The 19,860-nt window shown below is 30.3% G+C and overlaps 1 protein-coding gene and 1 non-coding gene across 5 annotated transcripts in view; both read left to right on the forward strand.

Moving 5' to 3' along the window:
* Nucleotides 1-19,860, forward strand: part of ACAP2 (ArfGAP with coiled-coil, ankyrin repeat and PH domains 2) — a 138,784-nt gene that overhangs the window by 89,605 nt on the left and 29,319 nt on the right. Inside the window, exons 8-12 of one of the 4 annotated variants that reach the window (XM_011381250.2) lie at nt 1,079-1,174; nt 6,607-6,681; nt 11,432-11,544; nt 15,633-15,653; nt 18,701-18,752. In XM_011381250.2, the coding sequence (XP_011379552.1) occupies nt 1,079-1,174; nt 6,607-6,681; nt 11,432-11,544; nt 15,633-15,653; nt 18,701-18,752 (357 nt within the window). The remainder of the gene's footprint in view (nt 1-1,078; nt 1,175-6,606; nt 6,682-11,431; nt 11,545-15,632; nt 15,654-18,700; nt 18,753-19,860) is intronic. The other 3 variants (XM_011381241.2, XM_011381259.2, XM_011381267.2) reach the window with 3 other exon arrangements.
* Nucleotides 7,395-7,558, forward strand: LOC111734358. Its single transcript, XR_002778421.1, has one exon. It is a non-coding gene; the product is annotated as a U1 spliceosomal RNA (small nuclear RNA).

Here is a 19,860-nt window from a genome sequence, read left to right on the forward strand (position 1 = left end):
ATCAACGCTTTGTCATGTATTTTCTGACTTTATCATTTATCTTTTAATATACTTATTATGTGTTTTGATGTGCAGGCGAATTTTACATTTTTATGTAGTTATAACTATTAATATTCTGCCTTTTTAATGTAATCCAGTACTTTTTATTATATTCACAAAGTTGTATAACCATTGTTATCTCATTCTACAATAATCTTTTAGTGAGCTTTGTCCTTTTGTCTTTCTGTATTGTTTAATTAGTTTTTCTTTTTAAAAATTTTTTTGGAAGGATTTTTGCATATTAAGGAACCTTATGGCCTATTTTAGATTTCAGAGAATTAAACAGATGCCTCTTCCAGTTAAAAATAATGTTTAGAGGATTCTTTCAGTATTGTGATTGAATTATTTAATTCCTCCTCACGTGCCAACTTAATAAAAATAAGGGTGATTTCTCTCTCACGAATAGGTAAAATATAGGAAAACTTGGAAAAAAATCTCAACCCATTAACAACATTTTTGGATTTTTGGAATGAATATAAAGAAACCTGCATATTGGCAGAGTCCGTTGACTCACTTTATTTTGGTATCTTGAGAAAAAAATGACCGTTCCCCTACTTTGAGTTGTACTTAGTGATCCTAGTAGGTTGTAAAGTGTTTGTGATTGTTTTGAGAGCTTCATATTTCCCCTTCTAATCTTTTAATGTCTTACTTGCAATTTATGATTTTGCGAAGGATTTTGGTTGAAAGGTAGATAGGTAATTTATAATGTACCTAGGAAATGGTGAAACTATTGAAAACGTCTTTGAACTACTACTATAAAAATTTTGATCATCTGGGTATAGTACAAATAACTAAAATTTGGGGCATCGTTAAAAATTTAAAACACTCAGGAATTTTAAAAAATAAAATTTATTGTCATGTTTGCATGTATTTCTGAAATACTCTTTTAAGAAAAATGACTCAGTTTAATTTTAGATGGGTTTGATATTTTGGGCTTTGTGGAATTTTTAAACATTAAATAGGATAAGATTTTTTTTTAATTTCAGAATATTTATCTGAGAATTGATTTTATTATGCTAATCTTTTTTTCTCCTATTAGATGTTATCCTTTATGTATGCCCATTTGGCCTTCTTTCATCAAGGATATGATCTGTTCAGTGAACTTGGGCCCTACATGAAGGATCTTGGTGCACAGGTAATGTTGTACTATACTTCTGGATTGTGTTGCACATTGATATCTGTTATTTCTTTTAACTGAGATATAATTGACATATAACATATTACTTTCAGGTGTACAACATAATAATTAGATATATTAATGTATCGTGAAATGATTACCATAATCTAATTAACATTTCTTTTTCTTCTGAGAATGTCTAAGATCTACTCTCATGTCAACTACTCTCATGTCAAATATACAATACAGTATTATTTACTATAGTCACCATGCTGTACATTACATCCCCAGGATGTATTTATTTTATAACTGAAAGTTTGTATCTTTTGACCCTTTTCATCCATTTTGCCCACTTCTCACCCTCACTTCTAGCAACCTCCAAACTGTTCTCTGTATCTCTGAGTTCAGTTTTTTTGTTTTGTTTGGTTTTTCATATCAGTGAGGTCATACAGTATTTATCTTTCTCTGTCTGACTTATTTCACTTAACAAAATACCTTTTAGTTTCATCCATGTTGTCACAAATGATAAGATTTCATTATTTTTTATGGCCGAGCAATATTCCATCATTTTTATCCATTTATCATCTTTATCCATTCACTTATTTATAGACACTTAGGTTGCTTCCATATCTTGGCTATTGTAAGTAATGCTGCAGTGAACATATATCTTTTTGAATTACTGTTTTGGATTTCTTCAGATAAATTCCCAGAAGGGCAATTGCTGAACATATGATAGTTCCATTTTACATTTTTTGAGGAACCTCCATACTATTTTCCATTGTGGCTACACCAATTTGCAATCCTACCAACAATGCACAAGAGTTTCCCTTTTCTCCACATCCTGGCCAACACTTGTTATCTCTTGTCTTTTTGATAATAGTCATTCTAACAGATATGAGATAATATCTCATTGTGGTTTTATTTTGCCTTTCTCTGATTTGTGATGTCACATACCTTTTCATGTATCTGTTGGCCATTTATGTTTTTTGTGCAGATATGTCTGTTTAGATCCTCTGCCTATTTTTAAAATTGGATTTTTTTTTTTGCTGTTGAATTGTATGTATTCTTTATATATTTTGGACATTAATTCCTTATCAGATATATGATTTGCAAATATTTTCTGCCATTTGGTAGGTTGCCTTTTCATTTTGTTGATGGTTTCCCTCCTTTGCCTTTTATTTTGATGTAGTCCCACTTATTTATTTTAGCTTTTGTTACCTTTGCTCTGATATCTGTATTTAAAAAGAAATTTAGCATATTGGTAAATTTAATAATCATTTATTTAATGAAGATGTTTAGTTCTACACCAGATTTATGTATGGATTAAATATGTAACCAAAAATGAGATTAAAGTAAAAAAATGTTACAGATAGCATATGAGGGTACTAAAAAGGAAAATAAAACAAGATGTTTACAATGTACGTAACTTATTTTTCTTTTGTTACATTTGGAAAATTGATTTACCGTCTTAATGGGTTTTTTGTTTGAATTATAGCTCTTTTTTGTTTTCAAAAAATTTGTATTTTGCTATTTTGAATCATAAAATTTTAGAAGTTGACGTTTATAAAAACTTATGAACTTTATCATTTTATACAAACAAATGCACATATCTGAATTATACCTATATGAGAATGTTATATAGAAATTTTAATATGTTCAAATTATTTTTGAGGCCTGATCAGAACTTTATATTAGAGCTGGTCCGGGACATTCTATTTTGTTGATTGGTAAGCTTTCTGGATTTAATAGTATCAATTTATAGGTGATTTTCTTTCCCAAGAAAGTTCAGGTTATTTTTTGAGGAAAAGGAATTAGGATGAAAAATAGAGTTTAGAGAAATTGGAAAGAGGCATGAGAATTGCATTTACTGACCCCAGATAAATATGGTACGTGCACGTATGTGTGTTCCAACGGTGTTGGGGAAGGATGATGTACAGGGCATGTGCCATGAATTACAGAGATACTGTTCTCTTCCTATGCCAAACTTAATTTATTGGAATAAACCAACAAGTCACCAGACTGTTCATCTCTGTGCTAAGTGCCCTCTCTGGGTATATAAATTGAAATTAGGTTTGTTTGCATGTGATGGAAGGCTGAAAATAGTAGTAGCTTCAACAACATAGAATTTTATTTCTCATATGTAAAGTCAAGGGCCTGGTATAGTGATTACTTGATCCATAGGGGCCCAGACTTATATCTTTTGATTCTACATATGGTTCAAAGCAACTGTTGAAGCTTTAGCCATCATACCACAATTCCTACTAACAGGAAGGAAGAAAGGAGAGAGAAAAGGTGCATTTTCTCTTTGTAGGGATATTTCTTGGAAATCGTACACTTCTACCTATATCCCAATGTCCTAATAGCTGTAAGGAAAGCTGGAAAATATAGATTTAATATCACATAACCATGCGACCTACTAGAATTGGGTTTTTTATTGTTAAGACAGAAGGAGAGCAAATGAATATTGGGGGCACCTAGCTGTCTCTACCACACAGTGGAAAATTAGAGTGTTATAGAGATATATACATTGGACAGCTTAGACTTGGGAGGAAGGCAAGACTAAGCTCTAGTCACTCTTCACATCTTATCAAACATTAGATTATACCCTCATCTTACATTATCATTTATTAAAAACCAAGTTGGTTTGTAGTTGACTAAATTAATTGTATATTTTAGACATTTATTAATTTCAGTTTTGCAATTTTCCCCTTCCCATGTCTGACATAATTTTGCATCTAAGCCCAGGTGCCTACAGTGCCTACTGGATAATATGGCCTGGTTGGAGGTGGCCAGTTAGGATATTTTTTCAGTAGACAATGGCATCTGGAATGAGGACCATGGCAGTAGGGACGGACTCAAATAGATAGATAAAATCTAAAAAATATTAAGATATAGCCAATTTGATGGGTTCAGGTTTAACTGTGTTGATTATGAGGATATGATACATAAGTGGGTATATCTAGATCTCAAGAGAAAGATATAGGCTTGAAGAGTCAATAGCATATAATTGTTAATTGCAGCCACAAGAGTGGGCTAATAGGTATCTCAGAATCATGAAGCTATTTTTTAAAAATATAAGTGTCAACACGGTGCCTAAAGATTTTGATGTTAAGGTCAAGGTTATTAGTATAGAGTAAAAAGAGAATCTGTCTTGGGACAGGGCCTAAGAATGACCAACTTTTAAGAGATTGCTAGGTAAGGGGAGCTCCATGAGAACAAAATGAGAGAGGAGATGGAAAACGAGGAGACTGGTAGCACAAGCTGAGGAAAGAGTGTCTCAGAAAGGTGTTGAGGGTAGTTATCAGTTCAAATATCAAGTAAACCTAGGACTGAGAACTACCTATCAGGTTTAGTGACTAGAAGGTTACTTGTTACCTCTGTGAGGGTTGAGGATCTTAGTGGCAGAAATTCTAAATTTGTAATTTAGAATTAGAAAGCTAAATTACAGTGGGCAGGTGAAAATAAAAAGGGCAAGTAGAAAACAGGGGAAAATTTTCAAGAAGTTGTACTGTGAAGGAAAGAAGGAGAGAAGGTGGTAGCTAGAGAAAATTATGGGTTGGAGGAAGATTTTATTTAAGGTAGCATGATTTGCATAAATTAAAAAGCTTCTAGGAATGGCAAAAGTTGAAAAGCAGAAAGAGAAGTGATGATATCTGAGGTAGTAGGTGTGCAAGGGATTCAAAACAAGGTAGAGGATTATGGGCACCTAGCCAGTTATAAGAGCTGTTAAATTTATACTATTCAACACTAATAGAGACATGGGACATATCCTGGTGTGCTCCAAGCTCTTTCTTCCTGATGTAGCCCCCAGCATCTGGAAGGTATGCATGCTAGTCTTCACATCTCTCCAACTCATATTTCCCCCACTGTCTTCCAAGTTGAAAAATATTTTTTCTTTGTACTTCTGCCCCAACAGTAGGGTGAGAGATTTCTCCCTTTCTGCTGCAATAGCAGTAGGGTGGGATGCAGCAGAGGAATTTACTACCAATTTGACAGGCAGAAAACCATCACTGCATTGCAGTACTGTGTGGGAGGGAGGTACATGCACTGAAGTTTATAAATATTAGTTTGAATCCTGGGGATTGTCTTGTACTGCACTTCAATTCGAATGAATGAATAATATTTACATGCCATTCTGTTGAGGCTATAAAACTGGCATAATGGTTATTCCACTTATTCAGTATAAGAAACTACTGAGGACAGACTTTTTCATAGTGTAGCACATACCAGCATTACTCATTAAATCAGTATAACATGTTACTAAGTTATGTATGTATTACATCCTATGGTAAAGTTGTGTAGTTACCATCTAAATCAAATATTTTATAATAGTGATAGTTTCTGTTTTAGTTCTTTATTTACTATTCAGGGATATTAAGATTCTGTGGCCAGAATTATTCTCTTGTAGAAAAAAAACATTTGTGATAGAGAGTGAATAAAAGATCAAATAGTTTTTTAAGATGACTTTTATTTTCAATTCAGCTTTTAAAGGATAGCAGTTAAAACATTTGGACTTTTAATACTTTATCTTCCATATTCCTGTTGATATTTACATTTTTATCTACTTATTTATTACACATTAGTGAGTTACAGGTGATGGGAGTTCAAAGATGAAATGACATGCATCACAGTCTAGAAGAGCAGAACCACATATTGGAGTATTTTATAACCCATTTGCTTGTTATTCCAGCAAAGAGGAGTTCAAGAAGCCAGTGCATTTGTCATAATACTGGAAATCAGATACTTCTCTTTTGATGAAAAATTATCTTTCCTGATGGAAAGGAATATGAAAGAAATGGGATTTTATGATTTCATAAATTTTTTGAGCTTTAAAAAAGAATCTTAAAAATTGGCGATTTTATACTCTAGTCTTATGAATGATTACTATTCTATTATTATTACTATTATTTTTTAGCTTTCTCTTTTATCTGGTGAATTATTTTTCTACCTTTTAGATTTGATTATAACTTTAGGAAGCCAACATGAAAACATGAAAACATGAGGTTGGGTGATTGGAAGTCTTGTTACATTAAATATGAGAGAGCTGGCTTACACTAGCTTAGTTGCTACTTTTTACTGTTTTGGAAAAAAATCTTTTCTATCTTTGATTGTAACTACCAGAATTGCCGAGTGGGTCAGTGGGCAACTTAAGCTAGAGTCATTTTTCTTATTCAGGGAGTGAACATGTTATCATTGTTGTGTCCTTGACAAGGCCTCTTGTCACATTTGCTTGAACCATGACTGTTCTTAGAAACATTTTCCCTGGAGGAGTTACAGACCTACTCAAAGAGGATTTGATACTAAGGAAAAAAAAGGAACTTCCATTTAAAAATTGTAGCCAAAATACCTTTTTAAGTTAAAACGAGTGACTTATTGGGAATTTGATTAAAAATAAATAAACTTACTTTTTTGGGGGGTCTGTATAATTTTTTCCTTTTTTTTTTTTATAGTTGGATCGACTGGTTGTAGATGCAGCAAAAGAGAAAAGAGAGATGGAGCAAAAACATTCCACTATTCAACAAAAGGTATTAGAGGGGAGAAGTTAAAGGAGATTAATTCCCATTTTACACAATTGTTTGATTATTGGTTTCAGCAGGATACCATTGTGTTGGAACAATCCTTTTGAGTTGCTTTAATAATTAAATTGTGTAGATAAATTCCTCCTTTTTTGTGAAAAGTAAAATATTTTTCAAATGTTCAGACATTTATTATTCTTTTACATCAAAATATTCGAAAGCCCTGGTCTTAAACCAGTTTATAAAAAGTCAATCTTTTAAGGGCCTTTAATTTAAAAGTGGCCGTTAGAAAACACTGTTTATGGTGTTTCAGTTAGGATATCACCAACCCCAGTAAAAGTGTGTATGTGGTGGGGAGATGGGGGTGGAGAACACCTTAGCATCAATGTGTGTGTTTGGTATTATAGACTTTCCAGCTTCAGTCACTCTAAGGCAGCAATCCCTATCTCGCATGTGATGCTGACATTTCACTTACATTTCTTGCTAATTTGCCTAAGCCTAGCTAAACTGATATTTGAAAAATATATTTGAAAACAAAACTTTAAATATGAAACTAGTTTTTATTTCTACATGCTAAAAGCTTTCAATATGAAACACCCGGAACTCCCTAATAATATTTTACTTTATATAGGTAGTAACATTTTTTGTATAGTAATCTGAAAATAAAAGGAAAGAATTGGAGGTTGGGTGTCATAATACAAGTATGTGACAAGATGCCTTTCATACTTACCTGTTGTGGGAGATGCTGTGATTACAAAAGTGGTTTTGCCGGGCTAAGGCTTTTCGATTGCACTTTGGATGTACTGACCCTTGCGATTTTCCCAAATGTCAGAAACTCAGCTGCATAATTTGTGGTGGTGGGGGACTGCATTTGCACTTTTCCCTAAAAAAAAAAAAAAAAAATGCCTTCTAGCATTGCTTTAAGAAATCTGTTCCCTTGCTTTTGAGCAGTCAGATCAACTTTTGTTATGATTTATTTAGAATTCAAAATACCAGTAAACTAGATCTGACATAGAACATACCAGTGGGAAAAAATGAAAGTGGAATCAGTAATAAAAGTAAGAAAAACTTTGTTGATGATGGGTTATTAATAATCAAAAAGAAAAGAAGATTGTCTACCACACTGTCTTTAAATTAGTTACTTCTAGCTATAGTCAGGTAAGACTAACTCAATGTTTTGTTTTGCCGAAGGTTAAATCACTTTTGGTTGAGTAAGTTAATGACGTTACCATGGAAAGACTGTTAAAAATTGGGACCAGTCATTTCTAATGAAAACAAGAGATCGTGATATTTGTAGAAACGTGTGACTCTGTGCTTAAACTGAATTATTTGATGAATATTATACATCTTTTAATATCTTTCCCTATTTTATACACAACTCAAAGTAGATTATTAAATCTAAAATTAATTTTTTTGATTTTAAATAATAGTCAATTACTGTTTTCCTTTAAAGAAAGTAATGCTATTTTTGCTCATTATGTATACTTACCTTTTTTTTTGCCTTTAATTGTTGCCCCAGGGCGGCTTTCCGGTTAAAAAAAAAAAAGGAAAAGAAGATCCAATCAACTCAAAATTAAGGGAAAATATGTCTAATGTAATTATTTAGATTTTTAAGAATTGAACTTGATCAACTAAAGAAATAATGATGCTACACACATTCATGTAAACTGTTTTTCCAAACATTGTTCCATTCTCGGCAGGCGGCACTGTGTGAGAGTTCCCATTGCTCCTTGCCACCTCATTGTCTTGTAAGAGTCTTTAATTTTTGCCAGTTTTGGTGGGTAGATATTGCTATCTCATTGTAGTTTTAATTTATGCTTTAGTCACAAATGAGCTCAAGCACTTCCCCCTATGCCTGTTGTCATTTGGATATTCTCTTTGTGAAATATCTGTTAGTTATTTTCCCATTTTTCCATCAGGTTGCCTAACTATTGATCAGATTCTTCATATATTCTGATATAAATACCCTTTTGGGATATATGTGTTTTTAATTTTCACACAGTTTTTAAAATAAATCTTTTTTTATTTTTATATTTTTGTGTGTGTCTTTTTGTGTCTTGTTTAATAAATTCTTTCCAACCCAAGATCATAAAGATATAACTCCTGTATAATCTTCTAAGTGTTTATAAATCTGCCTTTTATGTTTAGATCTTTAATCTATCTGCAATTGGATTTTTGTGTATGGTGTGAGGTAGAGAATCCGATTTCTTTTTATTCTCACATTGGTAGCTAGTTGACCCAGAATCAGTTATTTAAAAGTTTGTACTTTTGCTACTACTGTGTGTTTTATCCTCTGTTGTACATCACATTTCCATATACATGAGGTCTGTTTCATGCTCTCTATTCTGTTGCACTGGTCTTTTTGTCTTAATTATGCCAAAACTGTGCTGTCTTAATTATTTTAGCTTTACAATATATCTTAATACCTGACAAAGCAAAGCCTCCTACCTTCTTTTCTTCAAAAGTGAATTGTCTAAGTTATGCATTTCTATAAAAATTTTAGGAGCAGCTTTTCAAAGTGCATAAAACAGCTTTTGGGATTTTGATTGGGATTGCATTGGATCTATGAATCAATGCAGAATTGATATCTCTATTTTATAATATCTTCTAATCCATAAGCTTAAAATATTTTTCCATTTACTCAAGTTTTCTTTAATGTCTTTCATAAAGTTTGATAATTTTATTGTACATCTTTTGTTAGTTATTCCTAGACACATTATAAATCTTATTGTAAATGTTATCTCAAAATTTTTTTCTTGCTGTTTACTTTTGTTATGTATTTGAATAAAGTTGATTTTTCTATGCTGATTTTATAATCAGTAATCTTGTTAAGCTCTCTTTAATACTAGTTTATCTCTGAATTCTTCTGGATGCTTTTCATACAAAGTCATATCATCTACAAATAATGATAGTTCATTTCTTCCTTTCCAGTCCTTTGCTTTTTGTTTGTTATCTTGATGGTTAGGACTTCCAGCATAATCTTGAAGTGGTAATAAAGGTCCTTCTTGTCTTGCCAATCTTGGTCTTGCCTTTTATTCCCTGGGCCCCACACCAAAGCTTCCTGATCTCCTATGAGACAAATGCTCTTAAAGCAAAAACTAGTTTCTTTGCTCTGCCTACCTCTTTGGCTTTAAATTTTTACTTAATCTTTTGCCTTTGAGTATGCTCTTCTAATTTGGGAGCTTCAATATATTTAAATTCTAATATTATATATTCTATCCAACATTATTAGTTGATTTCATTATAAAATCATGTAACATTTTAAGTACTATAACATATTAATTTGATATCAATAGTAACTAAATTGAAGAGTTAATTTATCTTAAGAAATGTAGTTGAAAATAGAATCCTATAATATGCTGCACTTTCAAGGAAGTCTTATTTGATGTTTAAGTAGTGTCAAGGTTATTAAAAAACTGCTGATATCATAAATGAAACCTTTAGAATGTTGCCGAACTCAATTATATCTATTGCTGACTTAAAACCTGTCTGCATAATTAAGACAATTATAGCCTCAAATAAATTTTAAATGAGGGAATTAAAGTTTCCTTGATTTTTTTCCAAAGAAAAAAGTAGGAAGAAATATAGTAAGTAATTTACGTTTTCTGTTTCATTTTATTATTTTAGATTATTATATGTTTATGGTTAAATTTTGAGACATGCCAGGAGTTTTTGCTTTTAATTCTGAATTTAGTCTATTTCCTTTTTCTATCTTTGTAGACTCTTAGATTCGGAAGGCCCTTAGGTCACTCTCACTCTGCTTCCCTTAAGTGTAGGACTTCTATGTTCCAGATCTTGGCAGGTGGTCATTCAGCCTTTGTCTAAATCTTTCTCAAGACAGAAAATTTACTACTCTCCCTAATAGGATAGCATTCCATCTTTGATCATCAGCGCAGCAGTAATTTTGAAAGTTCTAAGACTGATTTTTAATTTGGGGATAGCAGCAATCTTGTAGTTTTGTTCAAATTATATTGGTAGTTCATCAGGAAGAATTTTAAATACAGAATTTTTGATTTCAAAAGTTACGAATCCTTGGAAGAAAATTAAAAGTTTGTGAATATTAAAGTGAATATTAAAATGATTAGAATGATAGAAGATTATGAGTGATTCTATAGTCCTTATAAAAAAGTAAGCTCAGCATGCCCACTTCAAACTGTGGTTCTTATCCTTTGCAAAACTAAATTTTATTTTAGGAAAAAAAAAATGTCATCTTATTTCTAAACTCCCATATAGTGGAATTATTACTAATTTTAAAAACTACCATCATAATAATATATTTAGAAATAATGGTAGATTTAAATAATCCCAATTAAATATATCCATATTCCCTTTTTTTGTTAGCACACATATCACCACAAAATATTGGGAAAATATGAAAACATTTTAAGCATAGCACCGTATATAATATTTAGTTGCTCTCTTTGTCTATTTGTAAACATATTATTTTGTGCTCTTAATCACAGCATATATCTGTATAGTTTATATTTTGTTTTCTCATTTAGAGTATATTCTGTATAATCATCTGTGTTTTATATCATCAAGATAATATTATTGCATAGTCCACTAAATTAAAATACTTTAATATGTCGAAACATTCTTCTAGTAAACATTTAGATCCCCGTTTTTCTTTTGAACATTTTTGATATAACTATCTTAATACAAAGCTTTTCTACCATTTGAGCTGTTTCTCTAGAATAAATATATTGTCTAGGGAACTTATTCAAATCATATGAACTTTTTAATGTGTTATTTTGTCTAGGATTTCTCCAGTGATGATTCTAAGTTAGAATATAATGTAGATGCTGCAAATGGCATTGTTATGGAAGGATATCTGTTCAAACGAGCCAGCAATGCCTTCAAAACTTGGAACAGGTAATATATTTCAAATACTAGTCTCCATCTTTCCATATTCTCAGTTTTCTGACTTTTCCTTTGATTTGGCAACTCTTGCCTTCATAATTCTCCAAATTCACGATCCATAGTAATTTTCCTGAATCCAATCCCTTGAAGATAAGACGCCTTTCTAGGGGAGGCAAGTGAAAAATGACAATACTAATTCTAAATTCTACAATTTAAGCAAAGTTTAAACCCAGAAGCCAAGAGAATTTTTATAATGCTTCGTCTATAGTGACTAGACCATTATAATAGATAAATTTGAATGTTAGTTACCTTTCATATTTGTTATGAAATAGATCTGTACAATACAAATTATGTGTTGAACATAATGGGTAAATAGACCAAGTGAGCATTTTTTTTCCTTTGTGTTCCTCCCCTATATAATGTTTATTTACATTTTTACTTAGTATTTACTTATAAATTTTAAGCAGATAACTTTAACCATGAGTTTTAGGAAATGGGATTGTTCTTATATGTTAAGTGTGTGTGGCAGCTGATGTTCCCTTATTCTAAACTTGATAGCTACCAAGAACTCTGACTATTTTTTGCTGAATTGATTTTTATAAAATATTAATCCAGTCAATCTGTTAAATGAATGTATAAAATATTATATTGTATTTTCCCATGTGCTAATATGGTAGAATAAAATCAGACATTAAGGCATAAATAAAAGATTAGGTTTTCTCAGGATCATCATTCTGAGTAGCAGTGATTGGTCTTTTATTCTCTTTATTGCAAAACATAAAAGTAGTCAGAAAAATTATATAATAATTGAGAGTAGTATTGGGTTTTTGTTAATTGATTTACTATTATATTGTTGGTTGAATATATATAGTTTAGTTCTTGAACAGGATATAAATTTACTTAATGATAGAGAAGATTGTTTTTTTTTTTTAAATGTAAATTAGCAAAGTAAGTAGAATTTTCTTGGTAAGTTTATTTGGCGTACAGTTTTGTTTAAATGGAAATGATTGTGCTTTGACTATTCAGTATATTGGAATGGGTTCCTAGTGCACTTATGTTGATTTCTTGATGATGAGGTTATATAGAAAAAACATTTACTGATATTTTCAAATATCAGTGATTTATTGAGCATTTCCCTAGAATTTGATATTGCTAACTGTTTAAATGGTACATGGTGTGTTTTATTCGAAATTATTTTTCTTACATGATAATGAGTGTAAACTGGAAAGAATAATGATTTTATCTGATAGTAAGCCTTTTTGAATTATGTAGAACTTTAAAAATAATATATGAATATAGAAAGACCAACTAAAATGGTTTGGTTAGAAATAAAGTTTTTAAGTATTGTAAAGTGAAAATGAAAAATCAAAACTCTGTTTTCTAAGCCATAAAAATTAACACAAATAATCTTTTAAGCCTTTCCTGGAAAATTTCTATAGCCAGAGTAGAAAATTCAAATAAACAGTGTGATTATAAAATTTTATAATAAAGATATCACAACTAATATGGCTTCATAAGGTAATGTTAGAATTGAATTTTAACCTTCAGATTTCAAAACAACCTACTTAAAGTTTAACACAGTGAAAATAAAATAAATCCATAGAAACTATACCATTATGTTAAGAAGAAATGAAATGAACTTCCGTGGATACTCCAATGAAAAATGATCTCAGACTTCAAAATGAAGCACAGTAAGTGTTAGTGGAAAATTGCATTGCCGTTTCAGACAGTAGAGGAAAATGAGTTTTGATTTAAGCATGGACCTTTTTTAAAATTTGTTCATGAATTCTATTAATTGGTACAGATATTAAAATGTAACTAAAATCAAGTAGGGAATAACTTAAATTCTCAAGGTAGACATGTTACCTACCATTTGCAAAGTGAAAAAGATAATACTTTTAGCAATAAGGCTACTTTACAAAGGAGACGCCATCTATATGTAGTGGGATGGCAGTTATTGATTGGAATCATAGATTGTAGTTCAGCACCCTAAGTTTTAGTTAGGAGATAGAAGTGCAGAGACATGGTTGCTTATTCAAGGTCACACTACTGGTTTGTGACAAAATTGAGATGCAAAACCTGGCATTTCTTTTTACTTGATAAGGAAACTCCAAACTATATTTTGATAAATCAAAATACAACTTCAGCTATTAGAAAATAGCTTAAAAACTATTTTAATAAACCTTCCTAGTCCATTTGCATCATTAGGAAAAGTTATGGCTAGCAAGTTAATTTCATTTTCATGTGCTTTTAAAGAACATTTTGATGAAAACACTGAAAGGAGACTTGTAGGACTAGAGCATATAAACATTATATAAAACCTTCACAAACAAAAACAAAAGTCAAAATCTTGTTAACAGAAATCTTAAATGTTTTCTAGGTTATAGGTCAGTAACTATAAAAAGGAGAGGAAAGAAAGTAATTCATTAGATATTATTTAGATTATCTTCTTTTCAATTTTTAAGTTTGGAATGTATCAATTTTTTATATAAAGTTTATAAAAAATCTAATCTCAGGAAATACTTGCAAATAATTTTTTTTACTTATATATGACTTTAGTGTCTAACCTACTTTTCTAATTAGTTCTTTACCACCTCGATTTAATATAGTCTATTAGCCTCTGAATAAAAGAATGTATATTTGTGATATTTGTGCCTTAACTTTAAATATCCAGGAACCCAGCTATTGAGACAGAAATTTTTCTGTCTACTGGTTGTTTGTTTGTTTGTTTTTTAGATTGTGGATTAGCTTTAGGGAACTTTTTTCGTTGTCACCTTTAGGTACCAAAGATATGATGCAAATTTGCCATTATATAGTTTTATGGAATAGTGGTGTATAATATTTTCAAAATCAACTTTTTAAAAAGACTTTCTTCCTGAGAGAAAGTCCAATTTGGCTAGGGATAGCTGATAGTTTTAAAACCTGACCCTGTGCTTTATAAAAATAAAGCATTTTTTAATCTGAAATTTAACTGAAGAGATAATTTTGCATGATGTGATTGAAGTAGCATAAGAAGTGAAACGTTTTATGTCTTACGTGAATTGTTGATTTTGTTTCTGGTTGGTTTTAGATTTCTAGTTTTTGGTTTCTCTTAAGATTTTTATACGTCCATACTATATATTTTTCTGAAGACATGTGAAACCTACCAAAATCATATTTCCGTAACAGGCATTTTCTCAATGTGACAGCTTCACTTCAGACTCAAATCAGTGCTAAATGGATTACTACTACCTGTGTATCTCTTTTGCTTTTCATGAGAAATTCAGAAAGGATGACTAAACAAGGAAAATAATTAAATAGTAACATTATTTAGTAATAAGCTGGTAAAACTAATAAAGAAGCTGCATAATTATGTGCTATGCTCAGTCTGTTGAACTAGAAAATATAGCTGAAAGTATAAACTGTATTATATAATTTCTTAGAGCAAAGTATTTTATATGCTGCTAGTACAGATATAAATTTTTATTTTTATTGGCTCTTTGTTTTAAAATAAGTATCCATGTAGATTAAAACTAAACTCTGTTTATGTATGGCCTTCGAGTCTCTGCTATCATTTTATGAAAAGGAGGTGAGCAGGTGGGAGGTAGGTTTATTTGGCTGATAATATTTTATAATCTTTGATATTCTTAATTAGTGATCTCACCTCCCTTATGAAAAGTTTTTATTTGTCTTAGGTTTATATAGATATATCTATAGTGATATATAAAGAACAGATTATTAAGATGAGGAAAAGTACTATCTATATTTAATAGCTGTGATGATAGAGGCAGAAAATAATAGTAGAGGTATGCCCAATTGTGCTAAGTCCTTCCATAACTTTTTAATACTTAAAGAAAATTTTCAAATATTTCTGAAAGATTGCATTTCAGGTTCCTGAGTGTTGGAATTAGTTGTACAAATGCGTATGTGTATAATATGTAAATAAAATACAGCCGATAATTTTGACTATTTTGTTAGGTTATGAGCTTAAGCTTGTTCCTTTAATTCTTGCTTTATTTTCATATCATGCTAGTCCTTTGCTTATTTTGCACATTTGCGTTTTCATTCTTCTACCGCCTTTCCCTTATGTTTTAATCCTGCCCCATTTTTTCACATGACAGGAAAAAGCCCGATCATATCAGGTACCAAATGGCTTTCTTCCCCTCATCCCCACCTTACTCCAGTTTCCTCTTTGGCACGAGAAAGCTCATAATTAACCTGCATTTCACTTGGATTACTTGCAATGGATATGAAGTCTCTTACGTTTTAAACTGGGAAGAAAATAGAAACATCTTCTCTGAGGAATGGAATTATAACTTTTCATTGCCCAGCTCCTCAACTTCATTTAATCTGGAGAAGAACATTTGATATGTTTATAGTTAAAGAAGACATACACTGATTAATATGAATACCTTTATATCTTTTTTAAAAAAGGAAATAAACAAGGAAATGCTTTTCAAAAATTTAGACAGTAACTAGGAATTAGTGCCCTTTGATAATAACCATATTAGTTATGCCAAAAGGAAACATTGTCGGTTTCTAGATTTTTGTTTGTTTATTTGTTTGACCATTTTGGTCTTTTTCCCTGTTAAAATTAAAATTGAATTTTAAATAAAGGAGCATACATGTTCAAGCTTTTAATTTTGTTAAACATTTACCTATTTGACACTTATCCGAATGTGTTTGTGAATCCATTATCTGTATAGTTTTAGTGACAAAGCTGTCAATTTAGAAGTTTGACTTTTACTCATGTTTTTGATTTCAAGTGGATTTCTGGGACTAGTAGTGATCAAATGGGGTAAAAGATACTTGATTTACTTTTTTAATATATCCACTCCCAATTTTGTCATCTGGAAAGCTCTCGTTGGTATGTAAAATTTAATATTTAATTGTTTATGAATATAATATTTTGGTCTCAAATCTTTATTATTTCAATTTGAGAGAAATATAGTGTTTTATTTTTGTTAATGAACTAAGAAATTTTCTTTTTTTTAAAGCACTCTTATAATTTAGCTTTGTGGCCAGCTTCTGAATCTTGTAGAATATAGTGTAGTTGTCAGTACAATGCTTTCCAAATTTTTTTTTAATTTAATTAACTTTTAAAGTATCTTCAAACTGCACGTAGCACGAGCTTAAAATACTAAGTATTTTTTCTATATTCCATAGGCTACAAACTGTCTCATTTTTCCTTTTATTAGAAATGTTAATAATAACTAGGATTATTCTAAGAGAAATTAAAAATTATATTCTATTTTACTTACCTGATTGAAGTCTTGATCAATATAAATGGGTATGATTAGCTCTTTTTTCTTCCTTTTTTTAATGGCAGAAGAGGGGAGTAGTGTCATAAGATAAAGATCTTAATAATTGAAAAATTTTTTCTTTCTAAGATACAGTATGATTTTATTACTTCAGAGGCGTTGCTAATTTAAGATGAATTTCTAGCGTTTTTCCTGAGTGTACAAAAACTGATAATGTGAAAATGTTACCAGGAGCAGATAGATGGCAGGGGACCTGGCTTTCAGAAATACATATGTGATCATATATATGATCTGTAAAGTTAATAATCAGAGGAAATGGCCTTTGACAAAAAACATAAGTTTTTATCTAGTATGTTATTATTTTTAAAGGTTATGATCCTAAGATGCAGCAAGTAAAAGAAATTTATTTTTTGAAGACCTCAGAAGCATGAAAAGTTTACATGGTTATATGAATGTTTTTCCATTGTACAATAAACCTCTATTTAGTTTTTCATCAAATTACATAATATGATTACTGTGTTATAAAACATAAGAATTTTTATTATATAGTTCATCCTACCTCAAATGATTTTTAAAAAAACACTTTAGTCATTATCAGAGATTGTTTCCATTGCATGTCATTCCATGTGGCAGAGCTGCACCATTTTCTTTGTTTGTAGGTATTTCCTTTAACATTTCTAACCAACTATGTGTCCCAAAGCAAACAAACCCAGAAGTTCTTCCTTTTCTAGCCTGCCTCTTGATGATTGGCATTTAAAGGCAACCCACTTGGTTTTATCTAGATGCTATTTTAACAAATATCTATTTTAATGGTACAGGTGATACCTTTTTAAGTAGCAAGAAAACCTAACTATCTGTCTAGTTTAAAAATAGAAAAGCATCCAATCATTTTCTCAGCTTTGGAGAATTAACTTAATTTTTAAAAATAGGAATTCTCAATATGTCTCAATACAATTTCTAGTGCTTTGTATTAATATCAATGAAAAGGTAGAATCTCTATCTGCTAATAGATTAATAACTAATATTTATAATAGAAATCATCTCACATAAAACTAATTTTAAAATAATGACTCAAATATTGTTTTACCTTTCATGCTTGATGAGAATTTTTGCTTCCTTTTATGAATGGCTTTTGGCTGTGATTTTTTTTTTTTTTTGTAAGTCTTTAGGTCCTTTTATTGTTTTCATAAGTTAGAATTAGTAAATATGCCGTATGTAGCTGAGCTTTTTCTTCTAAAGAAGATTGAAGTCAATTGTTACCTAGAAATTTGCAATAATGAGCTGAACAATATAAACAGAGAATCATTTTTAGTAATAACTTTGATTATTCTGCTTAGAAGAATTTTATATGAAAATAAGGCCAAGTGAATTGGCGATTATCTCCTATTTGATAGCAGTTGTAAAATGATGATTTAATTTTCTGTTTTGCTTAATGAATCAAACACTTGCTGAATTAGCTGCAAAAAAGGTTGAAAACAAAGCATTTATTTCAACGTTTTACTCTGTACAAATGGATAGTCTTATTTACTATGTAAATTTACTTCTACTTTATAATAAAAACAATTGTTTTGGGGGAAAGATTTTGGTTATTTTGAGGAACCTCAAAAAACTAAATTATTATTTTAAAACAGTTATTATTTGGTAATAGCATAAAATATAAGTTTTCATTAGGATTTAAATTTCTGACTAAAAATGAATCAAAATATAGTAATTTTATTTTCCTACTCTGTGGTTTTAAAATTGTTTAAAATTGTTCTTTACTTTCAGTAGTTATCTCATTGACATCAATTTATATAAAGCAAAACAAAACAATGTATTTCTCAAAACATAATTACTATAAACTGATTTTCTAGTGTTTTCCCAAATATTTCTAACAACTGAAATGAATTATATATATGAAAACTTAAATCTGTTTTGTATTTATTTAGACGCTGGTTCTCAATACAGAACAATCAGTTGGTTTACCAGAAAAAATTTAAGGTAGGTGTTTTGTTAAGTAATTAAGTGAAAACTCACTGAGTTCCTAGTTCTTAATATTCCTGTGTGTGAAATTACCATTTGTTAGTTTTATGTTTGGGCATAATAGGACTAAAAGTGGAAAGTATCAACATTTGATACTTAAAAGCAGAGTGATTTTGAATCCTGAATTCTTAATTCCTAGCTTTGAGATGGATTTTTCTGTGCCTCAGTATTATTACTTTTTTTCTTCATATGTTTCTTTGTCTAGCTGTGTGACAGGAATAACACTACCATTCCACAGTACTATTTTGAGGCTGTAGAAAAGGATGCCTTTTAAGAAATGTCATCTTAAGGCCACAGGTGATAATACAGAAAGGGTAGAAATGACATTAAAATGTAACCTTAAAGTAATTTAAATAGAAACCTTTAAATTCGTTAATATTGTTCTTATATATTTGTTTTCCTGAACCTAAATTTTAAGGGTTTTAAATTCGTTAATACTGTTCTTATATATTTGTTTTTCTGAACCTAAATTTTAAGGGTTTTAAATTCGTTAATACTGTTCTTATATATTTGTTTTCCTGAACCTTAATTTTAAGGGTGAGTAATTTTTAAAGGCATACTGAGAGGACATGTGACTTGAGGATGTTAAAAATAATTAGAAAAAAATGAACCATTAGTTAATTTATTACTTGATTTTTACCTAGTTAGCCTTTATGAATGATATATTCAAACTGTAAATTTTAAAGATTCACTCTACTCTTGAGATGACAGAATATGAATTTACTTGCTAGGTTCTATGGTTTTAGGTTTTTTCCATACAATCCTTTAGTCTAACTAATTAATTAGTTGATGGTTTTTTCTACTCTGATAAACTTGGTTTTAGTTTTATATTTTTATTAAGTACTAGAAAATGATAAAACCTTTCTCATTTTCTTAGGTATTTAAGAAGAATATGTAGGCTTCTTATTTTTCTTTCATTTATTTAAAACGACTCATTCAAGGCTTCTTTTTTGGAAGAAAGTAGCTTTTATTATATGTGAGGGGGCAATCAAGAGCATATGGATATGAAAGAAAATAAACAGGAATCTAAAATTTATCTGAGCGCCTACTAAATGTTAGACTAAGC

The sequence above is a fragment of the Pteropus vampyrus genome, unplaced genomic scaffold (genome assembly GCF_000151845.1).
Source record: "Pteropus vampyrus isolate Shadow unplaced genomic scaffold, Pvam_2.0 Scaffold14, whole genome shotgun sequence".
In the NCBI taxonomy this organism is placed as follows: Eukaryota; Metazoa; Chordata; class Mammalia; order Chiroptera; family Pteropodidae; genus Pteropus; species Pteropus vampyrus.